At 42.2% G+C, this 24863-nt stretch overlaps 1 protein-coding gene across 2 annotated transcripts in view; it reads left to right on the plus strand.

Moving 5' to 3' along the window:
* ADTRP (androgen dependent TFPI regulating protein) overlaps nt 1-24863 on the plus strand; it is an 85671-nt gene that overhangs the window by 24424 nt on the left and 36384 nt on the right. Inside the window, exons 1-3 of one of the 2 annotated variants that reach the window (XM_023757407.1) lie at nt 8253-8345; nt 9406-9540; nt 11013-11114. In XM_023757407.1, coding sequence (XP_023613175.1) covers nt 9460-9540; nt 11013-11114 — 183 coding nt within the window. In that variant the 5' untranslated portion in view covers nt 8253-8345; nt 9406-9459. Of the gene's footprint in view, nt 1-8252; nt 8346-9405; nt 9541-11012; nt 11115-24863 lie in introns of those variants that run through there. The other variant, XM_014459336.2, reaches the window with a different exon arrangement.

Below are 24863 nucleotides of genomic sequence, written 5' to 3' on the forward strand. Positions count from 1 at the left end.
ATTTACCATGTTTCTCTTTATTTAGATAGAGATAGGGATGGTCACCTAAAAGAGAGGGTGTGTATGTAGCCAGAATTAAATGGTCTACTTCAAAATCAATTTCCAGTGTCTCTCCTCATGCTAGGCATGGCTAAGAAACAGATTTATCACCTACTCCCACAAAACAGCTCCCTGACTTCTTAATTCTACATTGGTTTCATGCCCCAGAGACCCCACATTTCTAAAATGGAAAAAAAGACACCACACTTATTTTGTTAGACATGGTTTTTTTCCTAATGTTAATCCCCTTTTTGCTTTCCTAACACTGAATCCTATGTTTTCCATTTTCCCCAGTCTTTCTTCTCTCTCATGATAGGCTCTTATTACCTGGGTGACCAGATCATCTGATTGTCCTCCAGTTATCAATCCATCCATCTACCATTCACATTCCAGATTAATCTTTCTAAAGTGCTGTTTTTGTGTGTTTTTTTGTTTTGTTTGTTTGTTTGTTTTGTTTTAAACATAAGCCTGCTTAAGAAGTGTGGTCTACTACTTAAGAAACTATAGTAGCTCCCTTTGACCTTATGAAACCAATTTCAAATTCCTGCATTAAAAGCTCACTACCTTGCCCTAACCGGTTTGGCTCAGTGAATAGAGCATCAGCCTGTGGACTCAAGGGTCCTGGGTTTGATTCCAGACAAGGGCATATACCTTGGTTTCGGGCACATGCCCAGTGGGGAATGTGCAGGAGGCAGCTGATCGATGTTTCTCTCTCATCGATGTTTCTAACTCTCTATCCCTCTCCCTTCCTTTCTGTAAAAAATCAATAAAATATATTTTTTAAAAAAGCTCACTACCTCTTCCTCGCCAAATAATTAAAATAAAATAATAAAAGTTCACTACCCAGCCTTCAGCCTCCCCACCCCGCCTTCCCCACTTCTCCCACTGCAAGGAAGGCTGCTCTCTTCTTCAGGAATGCCCATGTCTTCTCCAGGGTTGGTTCCCAGACTTCTTGCTATCATTACTCTACCCATGTTCACACTATCCTTCAATGAAAGGCCTACCTACCTCTCCACTTTGTTACTTTCATAGGTCACCTGAAATCCCATATTCTCTTTAAAATCTCTACTGACCGACTCCAGTCCCAATTTGTTTTTACTTCTCCTAAGTTTTTACAGCATCTCTCAGTGTCTGCGTATTTATGTTTAGTATTGTTTTCTAATTTCCACCCATATGTGAGTCTTAATATTCCAATCAAATTGTAAGTGGCTCCATAACAGAAACTTTGTCCCCTAGGTCCTTGCCAGTCTTAACAGTCTATGATTCTAAGTTGCATTTGATACAATGGCTGGCACAGAGTACCTCCATAATAAAAGCTGGGTGACTTGATATGCTGACTGAATTTGACCTTAGCCTTGTCTGCATTCCTGAACAATTAGTCTCTTCTGACATCTTCTGGCCCTTGAAATGAGCAGAGAGGCTCACCTATGGCTATTTTTCTTCTGAGCTTTATTATGTGTCATCTTGAAAGTGTGACAATGCGAAGTTTTTCAGTTGGTGAAGATGGGTTGAATGTGTTTCAGAGAATCAATTTAAGGATGGATTTCAAATATGTTACTTAAGGTAAAATCTTGAGCCTTAAAATTTCTAGCTCTTGAGGTCTTGTGGTTGTGTTTCCTAAAGATTAACTAATGATTAATTAGCTAATTAGTTAATTAGTGTTAACTAATGAATAGTTAATGGTTTTGCTTATAAAATTATAGAGTTCTCATAGCTTCTTATAACATTTTAAAGTTTATTTTTTGTAAGCTTGTGGAAGTCTGTACCCCATCCTGCTTTCCAGGAAATCTACACCCCTCCCCTCTAAATAGCTTTACTTTCTAGTTGGTTGAATATTAGTTATGCCCCCCCCCCTTTTTTTAAATCCTCACCCTAGGATATTTTTCCATTGACTTTTAGAGAGAGTGGAAGAGAGAGGGAAAAACAGAGGGAAATATCAGTGTGAGATAAACACATTGATTGGTTGCCTCCAGCACGCACCAATACCAGGGCCCGGTGATGGGAAGAGCCTGCAACCGGGGTACCTGCCCTTGACCAGAATCAAACCAGGGACCCTTCGGTCTGCAGGCCAACATTCTATGCATTGAGCCAAACTGGCTAGGGCAGGTATGCCCGGTTTTAAGAGCAAAGTCCACCGTAGTGGAAGTCAGCATTCCGAGTGTTCCTGGTTTCCTCCTGGAGCTATCCCAGGGGACTCAAAGGGAAGAAACAGGATTGGTGGCAGGCACAGGGGTAAGTTGAGGTGTGAGGGGTGCCACTGAGAATTGGTCATGGTGACCAGTTCATGGCTAGTGCCTAAGGAGAGTAAAGAAAGGAGAGGGGAGACCTGCGTTTCTGCCTAATGAGGGAGTAAAGTGACTCCTGGGAAGAGGCAGCCAGTTCTCTCCTGGGAGGTAGAGGCAGTGTTGCCTCATGGTTACAAGCGGAGTTTTAGGTCGTGAGCTCTCTGGGATGTACTTCAGTTTCACCACCTACTAGCTCTGTGACCCTGAGCTAGGTATTTCTTTATATCTTCATTTCCAAATCTGTCAAATAGAAATAAAAATAATTCATAATCACAGAGTGACCATGAGGGATAAATAAGATGGCATGTGGAAAGCACTCAGAATGGTGTAAGCAGTGGGTGAGGGAGAGAGAAGATGGGAGGGTGGTGGTGAGCTTCTAGTCATCTCATCTTTGAGTAGTGGTGCAACAGAGGGAAGGGTGATTTAGTGAAACATGGGTCTCCTCACTGACCATGTTGGGTGGGTCATGTTTCTAGGCAAGGGTCACTCCTCATTGCTCAGTACCTCTTTCTGCAGGCTGCAGGCTCCGGCTCCCCAGGGAGCCACTGCTTTCCCTGCTGCAGCTGCTGAGGTGGAGGCTCTCAGCCCTGGGACAGTCCTGGAGGCTGAGTTTGCAGGCTCAAGCAGGCAGCAATGACTAGTGCTAAATGGGGAAGTTCCCAAAGCTGGGTGTGGAAACAAAGCTGTGCTGTGGACATCCTCAGGGTGCTCACGTCAGCTCAGGCTTCCAGCGCCTCAGTCTTCCACCACCGATGTGCCCCTCCTCGCCATCTACTCCACTTCAACCCATTGACTGTCTCTGACCCCAGGGAAGGCAAGCTGAGGAGTTGTGGGATGGAGGGCACTCTTTAGCTATAATTTGGCTTGCAGAGTTTACCCAGTTTTCTGGGTTTTCCTCTTTTTGAAAATAATAGTCCTTCTGAAACATTGTTAGGGGTGTTGCCATGTAACTGGGCTGTCCAGGGGCGATTCTGGGTGGACCCCACCGTTTCTCCCACCCCACTTCAACAGAGACACGACCTTTCCCTCCCCTCTTCATTAATTTGCCTAAGCCTCAGGCAGCTCTGACCTCATTCTCCTCGAGCTCTCAGATGACTACAGTGACCTCATCACATAGGTCCCCAGGGATAGCAAAGCAGGGCTTGGGGAACAGAGGTCCTTGAGGATACTCCATTGGCCCAGACTCCAAGACAGCCCACAAACAGTGAGAAGACAAGGATCCATTTATGTTACAGAACTCAATTCAATACTTGGGGCCAACCTTTAATGTCTATCATCAGGTTAATGTATTAATCTGTGGAACTCTTAAATTCAACCATCAAAAATACACTTAACTGTGTATTTAACAAAAATACTTAAGGCTGCTGTTCTTAGCTCTGAGGAAGCTGCAAAGGATGAGGGCTGATAGAAGGGAATAGTCACCACTAACATCCAAAAGAAAAGCGATGTAATTAATTGAGCAACCATGACAGCATTTTGGTAGATTCTCTACACACAGTTTAGAGATGAGTGAGGCTTAGCTTTTGGAGTCAGCCTGCCTGGGTGTGATTGCTGGCTCTGCCATTTATTTGCTGTGGGATCTTAAGTGAGTTACCTAACTTCTCTGTGCCTTAGTTTCCTTATATGTAGTGGATACTGAGGGGTGTTACTCAGATCCCCCACCTCGCCAGCACAGAGGTACTCATCCCCCAGCTCTTGGGAGAAGTGTTGGCTGCTGATGACTCACAGCTGAGCGCCTGTCCCAGACCTGGGCTCAGCTGAAGGAGCTGCCTAGGGACCAAGGCTCAGGGACGTCCCTGGGGTTGCTGTATCCAATGACTGGTTGATTTGGGGTACAAAGGCTCCAGGACAATTCTGAAGGGCCACTTCAGCTCCAGGGCTCCTTCCGGGATTAGCTGATTCCCTGCAGCCATGTTGCCTCTTAGCTTTTCTTGCTGCTCAGTCCTGTTCCCTACTTCCTTCCCTCACTCTCACAGAAGGTCACGAGCACCCTCAATGAACACTCTGCAGGCTGACGTTGGAGTCTCAGGTTGTGTTTCCCAAGGAACCTGACCTACATAATGTAAAAGAGTAAACATACGGAAAGGTTCCTCCTTCTCCTTCTCCTTCTCCTTCTCCTTCTCCTTCTCCTTCTCCTTCTCCTTCTCCTTCTCCTTCTCCTTCTCCTTCTCCTTCTCCTTCTCCTTCTCCTTCTCCTTCTCCTTCTCCTTCTCCTTCTCCTCCTCCTCCTCCTCCTCCTCCTCCTCTATTTATTTCTTCTTCTTCCTAATAAGAACATATTAATATAGAGCCTTCCCTGGCCTTGATTATGTCTAACACAATTTCAAGCACCCAATAGGCACTCTGTGAATGTTGGGTGCATGCATAAATGACAAGAACATGTTTCTAACTAGTAAGAGCCATTTTCTAGGGACCGACTTGTAAGACAGTCTACCCTACAGCCATCCTACTACTGAGGATCGTGGTCATCAGCTATGCAACTCTGGCCAAGCATTCTTAGAATTCTTCTTTCCAACCTGTCCCTCAGTGTTCTTGGTTTCTTTTCTCTTTTTTTCCCCCCTCATCATTCCAGTTTGTATTCTTCCCCTCTGTTCTTTTCCTTGTTCTGTATTTCAAATTCTTACTTACTAGTAAACTAAATGCATTAATTATTATTGAAATAGTATATGCATATAATACAAATATATCTGTACTTGACAAAGGCTTCCTCTACCTGCTCCTCGTGCCACCACCCTAACCACTACACTACAATTAGTCCCCATTGGCTTTTATTCTGAAATAGTCTCTCATTGCAAGTATTGCATCATTTCCAAAGCGAGACCTAAGAAAGTCCCGGCCTGTCCAAGTCAGGCACGGAGTGCTGAGCTGGGCATTGGATTACTTGACTCATCTAATAAGAGTTATAATGTCTTGCTCAGGAAACTTGTGGAATCTCCCTCTCTGGAATAATTTTTTGCATACAAAAATTCTCATTTCCTGCAATGGTTTAATTCTGGCTTAAAGGCAAAGCCATAAACTTGATGACTTAGAGAGACTAAGTTTCTGTGATTTCAAGATTTTTTGTGAATTTTGTGAAGACACATGAATATAAAAATTAAATATCCTTTAGCTATGGTTTCTTTCTTAAATTGCGCTAGTTATAAAAATGTATATTCAGCTCTCCCAGGTGGTAAGTTTGTCAGCAAGCAACAAAAATGGAAGACATCTACCAAACTAGGACCAGCGGCATTTCAGAAAAAGGCACAAAAATACCAAACAGAATTTGAGAAGGAATGGTAGAAAAGATAAATCAGAGAGCAGCTCTGAAGTGGGTCTTGATCAAGAGGATACCATTAGCTCTGCTTTCCTGGGAAGTCAAAGTAGCTGAAAAATGTAAAAGACAGTAATGTTGTTAAGACAAGGCCAGTTGTTGCTGTCTCATTTTAAGGCTGCTGTGTTATTCTGCTTGGGCTACCACAGACTGGGTGCCTTAAACAACAGAAATTTATTTCTCTCAGTTCTAGAGGCGAAAAGTCCAAGATCAAGGTGCTGGCAGGGCTGGTTTCTCCTGAGACTGTCCTTTGGCTTGCAGATGGCCACCTTCTTCCTATGTTTTCTAGGTCTTCCCTCTAGATTTCTGTGCCCTGATCTCCCCTTATGAAGGCCCCAGTCATAATGTAATCACCTCTTTAAAGACCCTATATCCAAATGCAGTCCCATTCTGAGTACTGGGGGGTTATAACTTCAACATACCAGTATCAACTTTGCTTCACCCCATAACAACTACCATTTTCTCCCATGACTATTTTTTCCATGCATGTTTTGTGAAACCTTCCATTGTACTCTCCTTAGAGAAAGAGCAGGCCATTGTGCTCTTCGGTGAGCTGATCCAAGCCTGTCCTTGAAGCCCCCAGAAGCCTCCTCACTGAGTGAGGCCATGGCGCCTCCCTCTCCTTGCCCTCCAGCTCTGCTGTGTGGTTCCTCTATGCCCCAGTTCTTGCCTATTTACTTCTCTTGGCTACATCCTAGCTCCTCCCTCCTGAGCTCCTGTGTGAGGGCTCCATAATATTCCTTGTTGATGATGGCACATCAGTGCAGATTAAAATCACTGGGGATGTTGGTATCTTTACACTGTGGCGTATGCCTGTGAAATAATATGTGAGCTGAGGGTGGAGGGGGAGGAGTGATTGGCATGTTTATGGTGTGGAGGCAATTTTTATTGAAGGAGAAGCCGTGGAAGTTCTGAGTAATGTGTTCTTTTCCCCAATTCAATTTCCACATTCTGCAACTGGGGAAGGAAAGAGAAAGTCAGGAGGAGCTTGACTCATGATGATCTGGGGAGGCTCTCGCTAAGGAAAGTGGTCACGTGGACTTCACATGCTGGGTGGAGGCAGCCTCTCCCCGAAGAGGGAAAACTGGCAGGCACTCAGTGCTCAGTACGTGATTAATTGCTGTGTTGATAGAACAGTGCAGGCCTTCTCACCCAGAGCCCAGGCCCCAGGCCTGCCTTTCCTAACGAAAGCAGCTGCCTGCTGTGGCCTAAATAGCTGGGGTGAGGGTGGGAGTAGGGTGGAGGAGTGACTTTTTCTCATATCCATGTGCAAAAGACTACACTTCAAATTCTATAGCCCTAAGGGCCAGATGTCAAAAGTAAGTGACAAGTATTGGGATGGCAACCTCTTCATGGCATTTAAAATTGTTGCCCGCTCTTCCCTGAAATGCCCCCTTCTTGCTTGAAGCTTTCTCCTTCTGGGACCACGAGTTTCTGGTACATTCCTGGTTTTTCACCATGTGATCATTCTTTAGTGTTTTGCTGGCCCCTTACCCCTATGTCCCTTAGATGACGGCATTTCCTCGCATTCACTTCCACTCCTCTCTTCTCTTCTCTCTCCTCCTCCCTCTCTCTAGCAATCTCATCTCACCAATAGGGTTCAACTCCCTACACCTCTACAACTCCACCTCTCCCGAGAAGACCAGGTCTGATTTTCAAAGTGGAAGCTCCTCTAGGCAAGTGGTTCTCAATCTTAGCTGCCCTGAATAGAATCACTTGGGATAATTTTTTTTTTTAATCCTGAAGCCTAGGCTACACCCCCCAGACCCATTAAATTAGAATCTCTGGGTCAGAAAAAATCAGGCATCAGTATTTTTAAAAATATATATTTATTGATTTCAGAGAGGAAGGGAGAGAGAGAGAGAGAGAGAGAGAGAGAGAGAGAGAGAGAGAAACATCAATGATGAGAGAGAATCAATCATTGGCTGCCTCATACATGCCCCACACTGGGGATGGAACCTGCAACCTTGGGTATGTGCCCTGACTGGGAATCAAACTGTGACCTCCTGGTTCATAAATCGACGCTCAACCACTGAACTATGCCAGCTGGGCAGTATTTTTGAAGTCATTTTTAATTCTCTCACCTATGGATAATTGGCCTTCTTCTGACCTCCTGCAGTTCTTTATCTGAACTGTTCTTAGAAATCTGATACTTTTTTTAAAAGTCTGGCTCAAGTACTAGACTCTGGGTCTCAAATCCTGGCTTTGACACTTACCAGCTATGAGACTTTAGGGAACTTTGTTCATCTATCTATGCCTCAGTTTCCTCATCTGTAAAATGGGTTAAGAGAGGGAATAATAATAGGACTTACCTCATAAGGTTGTTAATTAGAAATTAAAAGCCTAGATCAGTACCTGGTATATAACAAGACATCATTAAAAACCAGCTATTATAGCTTTGAGTAGTCACTGGGATTTTAAGTGATACATTTATGTCTGATCCAGTGGTTCTAGAACTTTAGCTTATATAGAGACCTACCTGAGAGTAACCCTGACCTAATTTACCTCTGGATCCTCTCCCACCCACACCTTCACCCACCCCAACAGCCCACTTGATCCATCAAGTTCCTAGGTTCCAGAACTTGCCTGACGCACACTCTCAGAGCTGAGTCCCTACCCTTTGGTACCAATCCAGAGTTTTCAAGGAATACGATGGATTCTGATGTAAGCATAGTTCAAAAACAACCCCAACTCTGTATGAGAAGTCACAGGTTGGTACAAAAAATTAAGAGTGGGCAAAGTTTGCCTTTATGTGATCTTCCTTCGAAATGGCCCTCTTCTCTTTTAGCTGACATTAAGGATTTCACAGGAGTTAGTGACTGACCAGAGCCCATGGCTTGCTGTATCTCTGTAGATTTAAATCACTTTCTCAGACAGATTTTCTCTTTAAGGTCTTCAGGCACTAACCCCACCCCTCCTTTTTTTTTTTTTTGTTAATCCTCACCTAAGGACATTTTTTTCCATTGATTTTAGAGAGAGTGGAATGGGGGGGGGGGGGAGAAGGAGAGAGAGAGAAAGAGAGAGGAAGAGAAACATCGAAACATCGGTGTGAGAGAGACACATCAATCGGTTGCCTCCTGCATGTGCTCTGGTTGGGGCCGGGGATAAAAACTGCAATGCAGGTACATGTTTGACCGGGAATCAAATCTGTGACCCTCCGATGTGCAGGACAATGCTCTGACCATTGGGCAACACAGGACAGGGCTCAGGTACCACCTTTTAATGAAGGAAGAATACTGTCTTCTCCCTCAAATAAGCTAGATGCATTTTATGTGTTTCCTCCAAGAGAGAAAAGAGCTCCTTTATGGTGCTCTTGACCCTGATTCTGGCTTCTCTAATTAGGTTGCAGCACTAGGCATTTTTCTTAATTTTTCTTCCTAGGAAGAACATGTCCACCATTGTATCTGGCTCTCTGCCCTTGTGCTGTTTATTTTTTTCCACCTCTGTGCAGCCAAGGTATCTAGCTCATTGCATTCTCCTTTTAAGCTGACTCTTTTTGTTTGTTTGTTTCCATTTTTGCTCAAGTCCATTACACTAAATACTGTACACATTATTATCCCCTAAACAATTTTACTCTATCAGTTTTATCGAGCAAGGTCAGGGCCCAGCGAGCTGGAAGAACAACACTTGAATTGGCTTTCAACCAAAACAGCCAACATCACCCTTCCTTCTCAAATCCACATTGCTCCCAGAGGGATGGAGCTTTACGTCGGTGAATAATGTATTAATTAAAGCAAATGAAAATGCCCTCATTTGTTGTAATGAATTTAGCTCTTGCAGGCCATTTTCTATGGGGTCGCTTGCCTGGAAGATGTGCTGAAGAGAATGAAAGGAAAAAAAGACATTAAGTTCATAACTGCCTTCAGAGACCTGCTTTTCACCACACTGGCTTTTCCTGTATCCACAGTGAGTTCCAAAGATGTATATGCAATGTAATACACATGTGCATATGGGCGAACGCGTCTCCTGGGTGGCAAGGCTGTTTCGAGTCCATTATTTTAGACCAGAGCAACTGCATTTGCATAAATGTCCTGAGATCTGCATCAGGAGCACAAAACTGACAGAATTCTTATTAGCTTTTGTGTCTTTGTGAATGTTTGATGCAAGATCCTTATTGCTGTTCTAATAGGGAAGTTTAAAGGGCCTTTCTTAATCAAAATACAACTGAGATAACCTTGGTTCCAGCAGGGTGATGGGAATGAAGAGTGCTAGGGAGATAGATAACTCATTTTCCCTTTTATACATCTTGTTTCACTTGCTGCAATTAGCATGTGTTACTTCTGCAAGTAGAAACCATACAAAAGAGATATGGGAAATTTCAAAGTTGGCACATGAAAACGGCAATTGAAGCGAGAGACAATCTGTCTGAAATACCTGGTGTGGGGCACAAAATGGGTGCCTCATTCATTTTGTTGTGTGAATGAACATTGGAAAGAAGCAAGACTAATGCAAGGGAGAGTCAGCTTGCTTGCTGACACTGTCCACACTTCTATGACACTGCTTATGTTTTCATTCATTAGTTAGAATGGAAACAAACAGATCAAGCCAGCCAGCTGCCCAGCAGGACCTATAATAGACATGACTACCTCCTTCCACTTGTCATTGTCCTGCTTCCTGAAGTATTGAGACTTCAAACTTAAATGCAAAATGAAGCTCCCCAAACTCTGAGTTCCCAGATTACAGAGCAAGTCCTGGTATTCTAGCTTCACTTTGCAGGACATCTCCTCCGTCACCCCCCTAAATCTAAAGGCCAAGTTTTATATAACAATGGAAGTTATTCATTTTTTAAGGCTTAGAAATTGAAGCTTTGGAATTTAAGAAGATAAGAAAGTTGGAAAATTAATAGTTTCTCCCCCCCCGCCCCCATTTTTTCATTGACTTTGATATAGAGCACAGACAGCCAAGGGCTATGAGGGAATGGGGATGAACTTAAACCTCTGAGCAATGGAGAGATCCAGCTCTCAGTTAACTAGCTTGGGAGTTTGTCACTACTCCCCCCTCCCCTTCCTACTTCCCCTTGCCATGTCTATGTAGGGGGTGGGCAAGGAAAGTGTAAGACTCAAGGCACTCCATGTGGCAGCTCTCAGCACTCCTGGTGAGCTTAAAGAAGAGAGGTCATTGGTTAAAATGAAATGACTTAATGGTCTGCAAATCCTGTTTATCTTTATCCTCTCTGCCTGCCACAGTGACAAATAATTGATCCCTAACTCTCCAGACTCCCCAGAGAATTGATATTACAATTCTACCATATGGAATTTTTTTCATTGTACATTTTTATAATGTCTTTAAAACTGGCATTTATTTGTGTTTTGCTATGTTTTTTTAAAAAGCTCTGATTGAAAACAAACCTAATGCTATTTTTGTGTTTTATTTTCCAGTTTGTATTTTTGTCATTCTGGCTACTCTTTCTCTATGACCGAGAACTCGTTTACCCTAAGGCCCTAGACGGTATCTTTCCAGTGTGGCTCAATCATGCAATGGTGAGTGAGGGGAAAATTTAGTGAATATAGAAAGGCAACAGCCTCTGGATTGAACTCCAAAGTGCCTTGTTTGTTTCTGAACTTTTCCTCAATCTCCAACATCCTGTTCTCTCCTCCCTCTCCGTCCTGTCACTATTTATTTAAAGAGCTCATTGAGGATATAAAATGAACAAAAACTGGTTCTGTGATTGCAGTCACTGAGAGCAGAGGGGTGTCCAGGAAAGACTCTGCCAAGTTACATATGAAGTCATTGAAAAGACACGCAACCATAAGGGCAGGCAACTTCTGGGTGGCTGCAGTCCTGAGAGAGAAGTGACTTCAATAAGTAACATGTAATGAAAATTCTGGTCCAGGAATGGAAGTAAGCAAGCTTAAGAAAATCCACCCCGACATCCAAAGACTATCTCAGAGCTCAACAGCAGCTTCTTAGCTAACACCTGATCAGGACTATTCATTGCAAGTGAAATTATTATTTACATGTTTCTATGAATACATTCCCGTTTGTTTTTTTATTCATGCACGTATTTTTAAAAGGCTAAATAGTAAACCTGACTTACTCTGAGATATTCAGGATAGTAGTGTCTGAATCCAGTAACAGTGACCTGGACAAGCAGAGTGGGAGCGAGGCTGTCCAGGTCTTGGTTGAAGGATGGGCCTGAGTCACTGGCACTACATGCATGAATAAATCGTTCAACGTCTAGCTTAGCTGTTTCACACAAATGTATTTCACATTAGTTAGGAGTTCAGAATGAGGTTTCAGAGTCTGTGAAGCAAATGACATTTAAAAACCAGCGAAAATCACAAGGGACTAGCATTATTAACGCACCCCAAGATCACAGACTTTCTTTTACCTACACCCTTCCATTGTCCTAACACTCACATGGTTACCAATCCAGAAAAACAGCTCAGTCCACTGACTCTGCCCTTCCACATACCTCATTCTTCAGTAAAAACATAGTTTCAGTTTTAAACATGTGTTCAATGAGGTACTCATTACTAACTAAGATATCCAAGTTCTAAACTAATTTAGAGTTTAGGACTAAAAACTATATATTAAATAAATCTCACTTCTCAGGGACCCTCTCCTACCACCTTCTTTTTGTCTGACCACCTTTCTAATTCCCATTAATGTTAATCTGAGACACCTATGTAGGGAATATTCCTGCTTTTTCATGGTACTTTACGAAGCATGTTCCTCAAATATGAATTCATTTAATTTATGAAACCTTCTTTCGATAACAACTATAATCCTGATTTTTACAAATTAGGGAAAAAAGCTCAGAGAAGTTAAGTGATTTGCCCGGAGCCACAGAGCTGGTAAGTGGCGACATTAGGATAATTCTGGTCTCCCTTATCTTTTGCTGCAGTGAGGGCAGAAGTGAGTTTTGATCTGGTTTCATAATTCACCAGGCAAGAAAAGATTGCTTGATTAACACAGCAAAGTGAGAATTTTCACTTTAAAAATCCGGAATCCTCATCTGTATGCTAATAAGTCCAAACTTGATTTACGAAAATGAAGTGATTTGGGATAACTGACTGAGCTAGACTAAAAAAAAAAAAAAAAAAAAAAGCAGACTCTTGAAAGTTGAAAGTGTCTTTTATTTGGGGCCAACCACATATATCACACCTTTTCCAGGCTTGGTGAGCTCATGTAGTGTTTTCCAGCTTCCCAGCTCTTTAGGTTCATTTTCCAGTGAAAGTAAGGTTGGGTTTCTTTCAAATACTTGCTTTGGTGACACCCAGCTTCTATGACCTTGCTGAACAGCCATGCGGATTTTTAGATGGCTGTACAATGTACATCACATCCAAGAGCAAAGAGGACACTGTACAGCAGAATTCCTAAAATGTTTTTATGCTTTCACAACCTGGGGTTTCTGTTAGTTCCTAGTCCTTTAGTCAATGAAGTAACCTGAATATCTCAGAGGGAGGGGGCTAGGGACAAAGGAGGTGGGGCAATGGTGATAAAGAGAAAAGAGGAGGTGGCCACCTGTCTTCCATCAGACACAGACTCTGTGATTCTGTTAATTTAAATGGAGGAACTCGCAGCAGAGCATTTCTAGAGGAAAATGTTGGCGTCCACAAAACCAGCTTTGGGTATCCCTAATGTGGTCATCAAACTTCCATGCTCCCTGTTGGTGTCTGCTTCAAATCCTGTGTCCTCATGGCTGCACCTCATCCCTCTCTCCACATGTGTCTCCTATTCTGGACACTTTCTGTCATCATTAAGTCCTCCTGGCCTATTGTGTCAAGGAATGCTTTCTGCTAACTTCTTAAATACTAGTATAAACAAATATGGAAATAGCTGTTACCCGGTCACTTGTTAACACTGCCTACATTTTAAGTGTCCTTCCATGACAACCCAAAGGAATGAATACCCAGAAGCCACCACTGTGGCAGCCAGAATGATGATGGGCAGTCAGGCCTGACATTTGGTACTAGTTGCCTACACAGTATGTGGGAAATTGCTTCCTGTACTGCTCCTTTTTCTTTCTCCTCAATGTAAGAATTACTGGCACACATAGCCGGTGTCAAACTTTCCTGAAAGGTTCCTTTATTTCACAGCAGTTACGTTTTCGATTTTGTCCTTAGCTTGGAAATATTTTCCCTATTGCCATTTGTGATGATGCTCTGCATTTTATGAGTAATATTTGTCAAATTAATAAATACCACTCTCTCCTTTGGCACAGTGAAGTTCTAAAACTTTCATGATTTATCAAGTCTTTGGAATCCTCCCAGTGTAAGCTTTCTAGCTCACTGGAGACTTGTCATTGCAGTAGGACCATTCAAAGCTGACTGTCATCTCTAATGGACATTTTTCTACCTTTGTCTTGTATTTAAACCAAATAGTAACATCAGTGAAATATTTGCACCAATCATGGACAGGCTGCCATTCACTGGTGCCCTAAGAACTCCCATTTGAACCAGCTGCCTTATTTAAAGTACATCAACCTGATGATTTTACTGCTAACAGTTCTCCAGTCTTCACAAAAGAAGGGAAAGTATCCCTCCAGGTTTGCCAGGAAAACATTAGCTCCTCAGGACTAATCAAATGACTACTAAAGCTAGAATGAGAGCAGGCAGCTTTAAATAGCAGGAAGAGGATTCAGCAACTGAGGAAACCATCAAATGCTAACCCGAAGGGAGCCGGGGCACATATTTCTCAGGAAATCAATCTAAATTGCTCAAGTTTCCCCCAAAGAGGGGGGAGATAGGTCAGGGAACCCATTCAGAGTCTCCTCTACATTTGAAAATAGTACACAGTTGTTGAAAACATGGTGTAAGTGTTGCTGTGGAAGTGGGGTCTATGGGGTGTCACAAGAAAAGGCATGTTTGGAGGCCCACAGGGGAGGATGAGGTCTGGTGGTAAGATTTATTTGGGTGAAAATAGAAGGCTGCCTCCTGGTTCCCAATGTCTCATCTCCATCTGTCCTGCCGTGGACTACCAGTGCCAGAAATACTGCTATTGGCCAGAGTTCCTGTGCCATAGTAAAGCTCGTCCAGCCCAGCCTTTCTCACCATCCAGCTAGCTTAGCCGGCGTTCCCATCTATGATCCACTGCTGTGCTGTACACAGGCTCCTCCCTGGCTGCACAGCTGCTAAGGCCATGTGGCTATGGAGAGAGAACACACTAGTTCAAGGGGTGAGCATGGGTTAGGGGGTGAGAGAGAATTCTTCTTTGTTCCCTGGAATTTTATCATCTCAGGCTTGGGAAGGATCAGGCACTTTTTCAAAACAGCCAATCAACTTCCCAAGCTTTTGATGATTTCTAATGAATGGGTCCACCTCCCAACCAATCTCTTCTTTCCCCAGGCTAGATTGACAGGCCTCTATGGTCAAGCACCTCCACCTGTGCCATTTTAACTTCTATTGTGTATGCGCTTAACTCCCCCTGTACCCCTTCCCTAATCCAGTACCAGAGGGGGAAGGGAGGGGTGTTAAACCTTGTGGGGCAATACTGTGATCCCCTGGAGTGTGTGAAGCTGTAGTTTCCTGGTGTAACAATAATGTTTGATTTCTTTTGCTTCCTTTCTTATTAATATCTAGCTACATACACTAACACAATACTTTGTAAACTATCAAGGACTGCATAAATATGTTATTATCATGTAAAACTCTTAAACCATGCTCAGAGTTTTAGAAGTAAAAGACTTCATTCACAAACAATCTGCTCTTAAGAGTCAGGCCTTCCTATGGCTGTGTAAAACATCCCCAATACAGCTACTTTGTTACTTAATGTGTTGTCATTTATCACTTGAAAAAATATTATGTGGGTCATGACTGAAGGAACTGAAAGACCTCTGAGCCCTCTCCAGGACTCAAAATGTCAAGGGAGTGAAACTCTAACCTTCCAGTTTATTCCTCCCTCATAGCATGCCACATGTTATCTATCATTAAATTCAGACATAATTTCAGATTTCTCTCTCCACCTTCATGTAAAATTGTTGGGCTGCTACGTTGAGATAGGTGAGTCCTGGTGAGTAAAGAAGATTGACTGAAGGCATTTCAGCACCAAGTGGCCACCCTTTGTCCACCAACATTATAGAACCTTCCTGCACGCCTTCCTGGTTATTCACCCAGCCCTTCCTCTGGGCAGAGGAGACCCGCAATCGAGATATGTCTGGATAGCTCAGTTGTTTTCAACCTTCAGGGAATAGACCACTTTGTGAACCTAAGGAAGTCTATGGACCCTTTTCCAAAGAAAACACAAATACCCATAAAATTTTGTGTAGTATTTTAGAAGGTTCATGGACCTACAAAATTCCATTTATGGGCCTTGGGTTAAGATCTCCTGTCATAACCAAGCATATACTTGAAAAGAAGGACCCCAGATGATTTCTAATGCTGAGTTCCTATCAAAAAGACAAAATTAAGAATACTCATTTTTCAAAGTCATTATTATATGCTTAGTGCTGTTTTCATTTCTATGGGGTGATAAGACAAATATGAGATATGGTTTCTAACCTCAAAAAGCTTAAATTATAGATATTGTATATCTAATCATATATATATATTTCCCCCCCAAACACTCAGCTTTTTAAAAAATATATTTTATTGGTTTTTTACAGAGAGGAAGGGAGAGGGATAGAGAGTTAGAAACATCGATGAGAGAGAAGCATCAATCAAGCTGCCTCCTGCACACCCCCTACTGGGGATGTGCCTGCAACCAAGGTACATGCCCTTGACCGGAATCGAACCCAGGACTCTTCAGTCCCCAGGCCAATGCTCTATCCAGTGAGCCAAACCGGCTAGGGCAACACTCAGCTTTTTAACTTGCTTAAAGCAGAGGCTGTGTTCTGAGGAATATTGAGGATGACATTTGTATGGTTAAAAACAAAACCCTCTATTAGTCCCTGTAAGTCCATGTCTAAAAAGAAAGAGGGACCTGGTCAGGGTTCCCATGAGGGACTCCACCTCCCATTCACTTCCATTTCCACATGATATAAGACATGAGCCAGAGTATGTTCTGCTGATACAGTGCCCAGCCCATGTCACTCACAGGATGATAAGTGAGATCCTTTGGAGGACATGTGAAGCTTGGTCCAAACTTAATGAAACCATGCAGCTCTTATACAGTGAGGTAGCCCGAAGTAAAACCCTACATAAATATCTTTGTAAGCCACACCTTTATTGACACCAGTGTTAATAAAGTTTTACCTCACGATAGGGAGTCTGCTTATCTTATACATACATATACACACACATATATAATCTTACTTATAGAGTGCTTACTATGAGCCAAACTGTTTTCTAGGAGCTGAGGATGCAGAAATAAACAAGACACCCCCCAAAAATCTGTCCCTATGGAGAATACATACATCCTAGTGGGGAAGACAGCAATAAACATGTAAACAATAAATAATATAATGCACACACATGCACAGGTTTAATCGGGTACAGGGCAATCAGGGTGGTCAGGGAATCTCTCTATGATGAACTGATATTTAAACAGAAATTTGGGTTACGTGAGGGAGGCACCACAGGAAGTTCTGGCAGAAAGGCTCAGGCAGACAGAACAGTAAGGACAAAGACCCCGGGAGGAACCACCACCATCTTTAGGAAACAGCAAAAAAGGACAGTGTGGCTGGTTCAGGCTGAATAAAGAGGCGAATGATAGAACTGCAGCCAGGGTTGGGATTATGCCTCACATGATTTACAAGGAGTTATGATTTTATTCTGAGTATGATGGGGAGGGGATCTTTTCAGGGAGGCCTTGCCTGCTGAGGAAGCACTTTCAATGTTTAAACTATATAAACTATATAAAGACTGAAGAGCAGGCCTTACCTGTTTCTTCCCAATACAATATAATAGTGCTTAGGGTTATGTAAATCCCTCTTTTCTTCCCCAGCACTTACCTCTGTATCTATCTCTCTGTTTGCCTATCTATCTATCTATCTATCTATCTATCTATCTATCATCTATTTGCAGTTTATTTATTCATCTTGCTCACATTTCAAGAGCATCACATTCACTGTGTGTAAAAGATGCACACTAAGGATGGACACAATGGAGGTATGATGGGGAAGGGAGGAGTGAAGACCAGTTAGGAGGTGTTTACAAAGTGCAGTAGGAGATGGCTTGGATTAGGGGCATGGCAGTAGAGTTGATGAGATACGATTTTTAGCTTGAGACACAGGGAAGTGGTATGGACAGAGATGCTAGGAGAGGTAAAAGGATTGTAGCAGATGAAATTATTTCTGATATGCCTATTAGACAACAAAATCTAGATGCAGAATATGTAGTTGGATCTATAAGCCTAGGGGAGAGTTCTGGGCAGGTGACATAAATTTGGTTGTCTTCATCATAAAGATTGTTTTTAAAGTAAAATAAGATCACTTAGGGCAGTGGTCGGCAAACTGCGGCTCGGCAAACTGCGGCTCACGAGCCATATGCAGCTCTTTGGCCCCTTGAGTGTGGCTCTTCCACAAAATACCGACTTCTGCGCATGGGCCACGAAGTTTCAATCTCACTGTATGTGCGCGCCAGCACGTGGTATTTTGTGGAAGAGCCACACTCAAGGGGCCAAAGAGCTGCATGTGGCTCGCGAGCCGCGGTTTGCCGACCACGGACCCAAGGAGTAAGAGTGGTTAGAAACTATATCCCAGGACTAAGCCTTAGAACTTTCAGTGCTCGGGAGGAAAAGTAGGGAAATTCAACAAAGGCAGTTGGGAAAAAGGTGCCAATGACTTAGGAGGAAACCCAGTGTAGTGTAGTCTCCTGGAAGTCAAGTATAAAAATGTTTCAAGAAAGAGGAAGTATTTTATGTCAAAAGCTGTTGAGAGGTCAAGTAAGATGACACTGTAAAATGACTTAAGTTAAAATTTTCCATTGGATTTGGCAATATTTAACTCTCTGGTATGAGAGCAGTTTGTGGAGTGGTGGAGAGAGATAGAGCCTTAATGCTGTATGTATTAGTTTCCTTTGCTATGGTAACAAATGAACATAACCTTATGGCTTAAAATGAGACAATTTATTAACTTACCAGAGGCCCAGTGCACAGATTCGTGCACAGGTGGGGTCCCTCAGTCTTGCCTGCAGCCTTTCGTAATTTGGGACCCCTTGGAGGATGTCGGACTGCCAGTTTCGGCCCAATCCCCACAGGCCTGGCTGAGGGCCCAAAACTGGCAGTCTGACATCCCTCAAGGGATGTAGAAATGCACAAAGCAACAGGTGGCCAGGGAGGAGTCTGAGCCCAGGCCAGGTGCCATGCTGCTCCAGCTCATCTCGGCCCACTGTGCTTGCCGCTGCCACCACGTGGTAGCACTGCCATGGAGGCGGGAGAGGCTCACGCCACCACAGCTGCACTCACCAGCCGTGGGCCCGGCATCTGGCACCCATCAGTCAGCTGAGCAGCGCTCCCACTGTGGGAGTGCACTGACCACCAGGAGGCAGTTCCTATGTTGAGCATCTGCCTTCTGGTGGTCAGTGTGCATCATAGCGACCGGTTGACCGGTCATTTGGTCACTTAGGCTTTTATATATATAGATAGTTCTGAAGGTCAGAAGTTCAAAATGTGACTTATGAGATAAAATCAAGGTATCAGCAGAACTGCATTCCTTCTGGAGACTCTAGAAGGGAATTTGTTTCCTTGCCTTTTCCACCTTCAGTCTGCCTACATTCCTTGATTCATGCCTCTTCCTCCTTCAAATTTGTTGTACCATTAAATTCTAAAATCTTCTCTGGCAATTCTCTACTCTATACCATGTCCACATTAGAAAGAGAAAACATGATGGCCCACAATGACCAGAAAATGGTAATGGTAAATAACTTGTCATGTGGCTCTGGCAAGGGTAGAGATACACTAGTTAAGACAATGAATGGATGTTTCAATATTGTACCACTGGAAAGACCCTTTTTCAGAGCATTGTTCTGAAGCTCCTGAGCAAGAATGAAAATGGAATCATTTGCAGCACACAGATATTTACTTGGATATTTTTTCAGGTTAATCACTACAGTGTTATTTGTGGATTGTCCTCTTGGTTAAAATACTGTCTAGCTGTCCCTTTATTCATTCCATTCATTTCTTACTCTAAGATGGGCTAGACTCCCCAAAGGCATTCACCTAGGAAACAAGGAGAAGCTAAATGAATGCTTAAAGCTCAGCAATGAAACTAGAAGCTAACCTGGAATTAAGAAGCAGAATTAGCTGAGTAAGGACAATAAAGGCATCTTGCCCCTCAGGAAGTCTTAAGGTAAATAGAGGAGACTCTGATAATGAGCTGCCAGAGGATTAACAACCCATTTAAAATTTTATATAACTAGAACCAAGCATGCTCAGTGCCTGCTTTCTTCAGCTCTTGAGAACAAGAACCAAAATGGTGAACGTATATCTTCTATTTTTTTAAAAAAAATTTCCAATTCAGAGAACTTTCAATGTGTGCTGAAGAGTAGCTTGCTTTTATAATTCCATTATCCCAATATCGAGTGAGTCTCTATCCATTGCTTGCTTTTTAAATAGGAGAATAACAGTAAAAAATACATCCCAACTTCAAAATCAAGGTCAAAAATGTTTAATGATCAAAAATATATCCTGTCTTCTAAGAAGTTACTAGGAATTTGAATAGTTGAAATCATTTGGTGCCCTAGAGGGTTTGCTAGTGGGTCTCCTCCCCTCCTTTGTGATGTAATTAATCCTCACTTCCATGGCAACCATGTGTAATACTACCAACGGCAAGAATGACGTTATGCTGGAGAATAACCAGGATGGAGAAACTCATTACAGACAATCCAAAACCCCTCTGAAATACCAAGAGAAAAAAAATCAAATCTAAGTGCATAGGAAAGGGCTAAAGTCCCGTGATCTCAGAGCAGAAGTGAAAATGTCAAGAGCTGCCCAGTGGGCGGGTGGGTGGGAGAGCCTTTCTGTAAGACTCAAATGGACAGCATCCTCTTCCTGATTAGAGAGCAGCACAGGAGAACCCCTATTGTGCCTCTCATTGCCACACAACCCAGACACTGACTGACAGCTGTGAAGTCCTGTCTTTGCCTTGAACAAGGAGCTGCTGACAGGCTTTCGACCAGCCCCCACATCTCTTTCCCTGGTCTCTTCATCTTCTCTGCCTACAGAGCAGTCTTGCGGTTAAATGGGAATTTGAGTTTGTCCAAATCAGGGGTCCTCAAACTACGGCCCACGGGCCACATGCAAATACAAATATTGTATTTGTTCCCGTTTTGTTTTTTTACTTCAAAATAAGATATGTGCAGTGTGCATAGGAATTTGTTCATAGGTTTTTTTTTTAAACTATAGTCCGGCCCTCCAACGGTCTGAGGGACAGTGAACTGGCCCCCTGTTTAAAAAGTTTGAGGACCCCTGGTCCAAATCCTCTTTCTCCCTCTCACCTCCAGGTCCTTGTGTGACCAGCCAGTAGAATATTTCTGCAGGGCCTTATCTGGTCATCTTGATGATGATTCTACTTGCCCAAAAACTATACACATGGATTCCTACCTTTCAGATGCTTTATGTCTAGTATTTTTAATCCTGAGCCCTGCCTTTATTCCTCTCTCCCAATCCAATGGGCATGTTCATTTACACAGAGGTACTTGCTTCGCCAACTTCATCCTAAATTTCACCAACTCTTCCAATCTATCACCAGCCTTACTTACCAGCTTCATCCTGTTTCTGTCTCCTTCACATATTTGCTAGATTCATCCATTTTCTCTAAAATTTTACACTACGGCAAAACTAAAGCAAAGTGAGGAAGAAGTGTGAATAAAAGGTTTGTTCAAAGTGGGGATCCTGTTTTTATGCTCAGTGCTTCTACACTGAGTGCCAAGTATATATCCACAGTGGACTGATAACTAAAAGTGCTCCATATGCCACTAAAGAGCATCTCCATTAACACAAAAATCTATAAGCATGTTGTTTCACACTCCATCCATCCACTCAAAGAATCAGTCATTTAATTATGAATGTTTAAAACAGAATGAAAACCTGATGGTAGATAACAGGTCTCCACCAGGGGCAAGATGTCCTGGTCATTGCTTAAAAATGCTGTTTTTGCTGGTATCTTAAGAACATACGGCCGTAACAGACAATAATATACTAATATTTCCCTTTTTCACCCATTTCAGGCTTGACAATAAATGTTCTTTTGTAGCAATGATTGGCAGAGATATTAAAATACTTAACCTATCAAATCGTATTTAATAAAAGTCTTTTGTCTCTAATCAGCTCAGGGAGTTTAGTTTAAGGCTTCTATGTAGGAACATTTTAATTAATATGCATACTTTTACTGACATATTTTAAGATACTTTGCTAACCTAATAATCTCAGAGTTAATAACATGGAAATATCATGATGATCACAGGAATTGTAAGCCTGGCAAAAAATAAAAAAGGTGCTTGAGAAGTACTTGTTAAATAATATTTGACAGTTGGAATATTGAGTGCATGTCCAATGGAAATGACACTTAATCGTGATGGCTTTTTTTGAGGTGGTGACTCTTAGAGCATGGTGCAGATAGTCCAAGACATCCCCAGACACAGGTCACCAGGAAATGAACCATCTTGGAATCATATTCTACCTTCACAAATGTCCTTTCACATCTGCTAAGTTTCTCTTGGGACTAAAAAGTTGAAAGGGATAGATTACCAGGAAGAAAGGTGCTAGAGCTTGATTTCTAAAAGTCAGATTGGGGTGAATGGAAGCAAAATGTCTTAGTTCTTTGTCTAAGTTGCAGAAATTATAATCTTGGATATTTTCTTCAAGTTGATATTTTATTTCATGAAAATAATTTATTTCAGTACTAGGAAAACCTCGATTCTGGCCCCATTTCTGCCATTATCTCCTATGTGGTTTTGGAAAAGCTAATAGACCTCTCTGGATATTGGGTCCCTTAAAATGGGTGTGTTAGCCTGGCAGGTGGGCTCAGCTGTTGAGCATCAACCTATGAACCAGTTTGATTCATAGGTCAGAGCACATGCTCGGGTTGTGAGCTCAACCCCCAGTAGGGGGCATGCAGGAGGCAGCCGAGCAATGATTCTCTCTCATCATTGATATTTCCACCTCTTTCTTCCTCTCCCTTCCTCTCTGAAATAAATAAAAACAAAATGGGTGTATTAGTTCTTAATTTTCAGCCATGTTATTAGTAGAAAATAAAATAATATATGTACAACATGAAGTTGTATCAGTAATACTTAAGGACCTATGCCAAATTGTTGTCAACTTGAAATCACTATCACCCCTTCTCCATTCTGCTCTGTGTAGCAAGGGATAAGCCTCGAACCACACACAGCTCCTAGAAGCCCTTTCTGTATGTGGTTCCAGGTTAGAGTTACCCAGTGACATGAGCTGTTAAAGGAACGGAAGAATCCATTTGTCTCTAGGGAGATGTATAGCTGTGTGGGAAGGAAGATTTCAGACACAGGGTTAGCAGCGGCTGCTGGACAAACACCTAGGAACCACACACTTTATACTACAAGTTGCTGAGATCCCAATGTTGTCCAGCTTCTGGGCCAGTTCCCTGGAATCCCCCTTTTCCAGCAGAACTTTTCTGACTTTTACTGTCCTACCTTTTCCAACAGCTAGCTGCCTACGCTCTAAGACCTTCCTCCTTGGAATGTCTTGATGGACTTCTGTGTTCCTGAGGCAATTATGACTGATACATGACCATAAAATTCCTGCTTCCTTCTAAATCATGCCCACAAACCCTGACAAAAGAATCAAAATTCTGAGTGACTTCTGTTTCAGGCTGCAGAGTGGAACAATAGCCTGAAATAAACAAACATTACAAGGCATCTACAATGTTTCAAATGTTTGACTTACTGACAAGAAAGTAATGGAAATTCCCCCAAACTAAAAGAAAACAGAACAGTATCCAACAAAGATAATGAGGTATAGGCAATATTTAAAGAGAGAATCACTGATTATTTCCTGGAATTTATGAAAAATTAATCCTCAAATTTAAGAAATGCCCGAAAAATGTCACACAGAACAAAAGGCAGACATCTAGCCACTTGTATGACACCACATGCATTTATACAAAAAAAAAAAATCCAAGAAGCAACCAGTAGTAAGATGGTTTCCCAAAAAGAAATTACTGTTAGACTGATAGCTAATATTTCAATAGCAACAAAGAAGCCAGGAGATGATAGAATAATAGCTTCCAAGTATTGAACAAAAAAACCTGCCAACCTATTTACTCACTGAAAGTATATAAAGACATTTTCTGACACAGGAATACAGACTTGATCACCCACCAACCCTTGGTAAAGGGGAATGCTGGAGGGTATACTTCAGAAAGATCTCAGAAGGGAGAGCCAAGATATCAAAAGCAGTAGCAAGTAATTTGTTCAACGTATGGTGATTAGAAAAAGAATGAATTAAAATACTGGATGAAAATAGAATGTAAGTTGGGAGAGGCATTCTAAAGCCTCCTTGGATTGCTGGTGGGGAGAGGCTAGAGACAATGACATATTAGCCACTACCAAGTTAAATAAGCATGTTATAATGTCTAAAATAACCACATAGAGCTGGAGTGTATGACTTCTGCATTAGTAGAAGAGGAAAAACTGATGAGAATTTGAGTCCACGGTCAGAGGCTGTTCTAAGGTTTAGAGAAAAGCATGGGAACAGGCCCTGGTGTGGGGTGGATGCAAATCCATGAATACAGGAAGGCCTTTTGTGCAGGATTAAGTTTCCTCCCCCTAGAAATATTTATACTATTCTCGAAGGCACAAAGCTCTTAAGTTATACAATAATCCTTAATTGGGCTATTCCAGTGACTCATGTAGTCCAAGCATGTCAAACTCAAAGGCTAACATGGGCTAAAAAAACAAGGTTTAAGTTTGTGTGGATTGCAAAAAACAAAAGCTTCAATTTTCATAGAAACATAAGTTTATTTCGATAGAGACATGCTGAATACAAAAGGCTGAAATAAATGAGTAATTGTTAACATAAAATAATAGAACATTTTAATAAAAATTAATATTTTTTCTTGAACATTAACTCACCAGACACTGAATAACTGCACAAATTAATAAGCATAATGCAAATAAACCAATTTTTCTTGTTCTCTGAAAGCGAAATATTTCCTGTTGCTCACACCAAACAAGTCAGTCCAAGACTAATGACGTAGCAATCAACTGCTAAAATATTCGCTGCTAGTAAAGGGTGTCCCAAAATTCACGCAAGAAGTAATTTTGATAGAAAACACAGGTTTATAATGAAAAATTGTAAAGTTTTTATTGATTCATAAAGTATACAGTATAGGGTTATGTATGGAATAGACATATCAGGTAAATGGCCTCCAC

This window comes from Myotis lucifugus, unplaced genomic scaffold (genome assembly GCF_000147115.1).
Source record: "Myotis lucifugus unplaced genomic scaffold, Myoluc2.0 scaffold_107, whole genome shotgun sequence".
NCBI classification, from domain to species: domain Eukaryota; kingdom Metazoa; phylum Chordata; class Mammalia; order Chiroptera; family Vespertilionidae; genus Myotis; species Myotis lucifugus.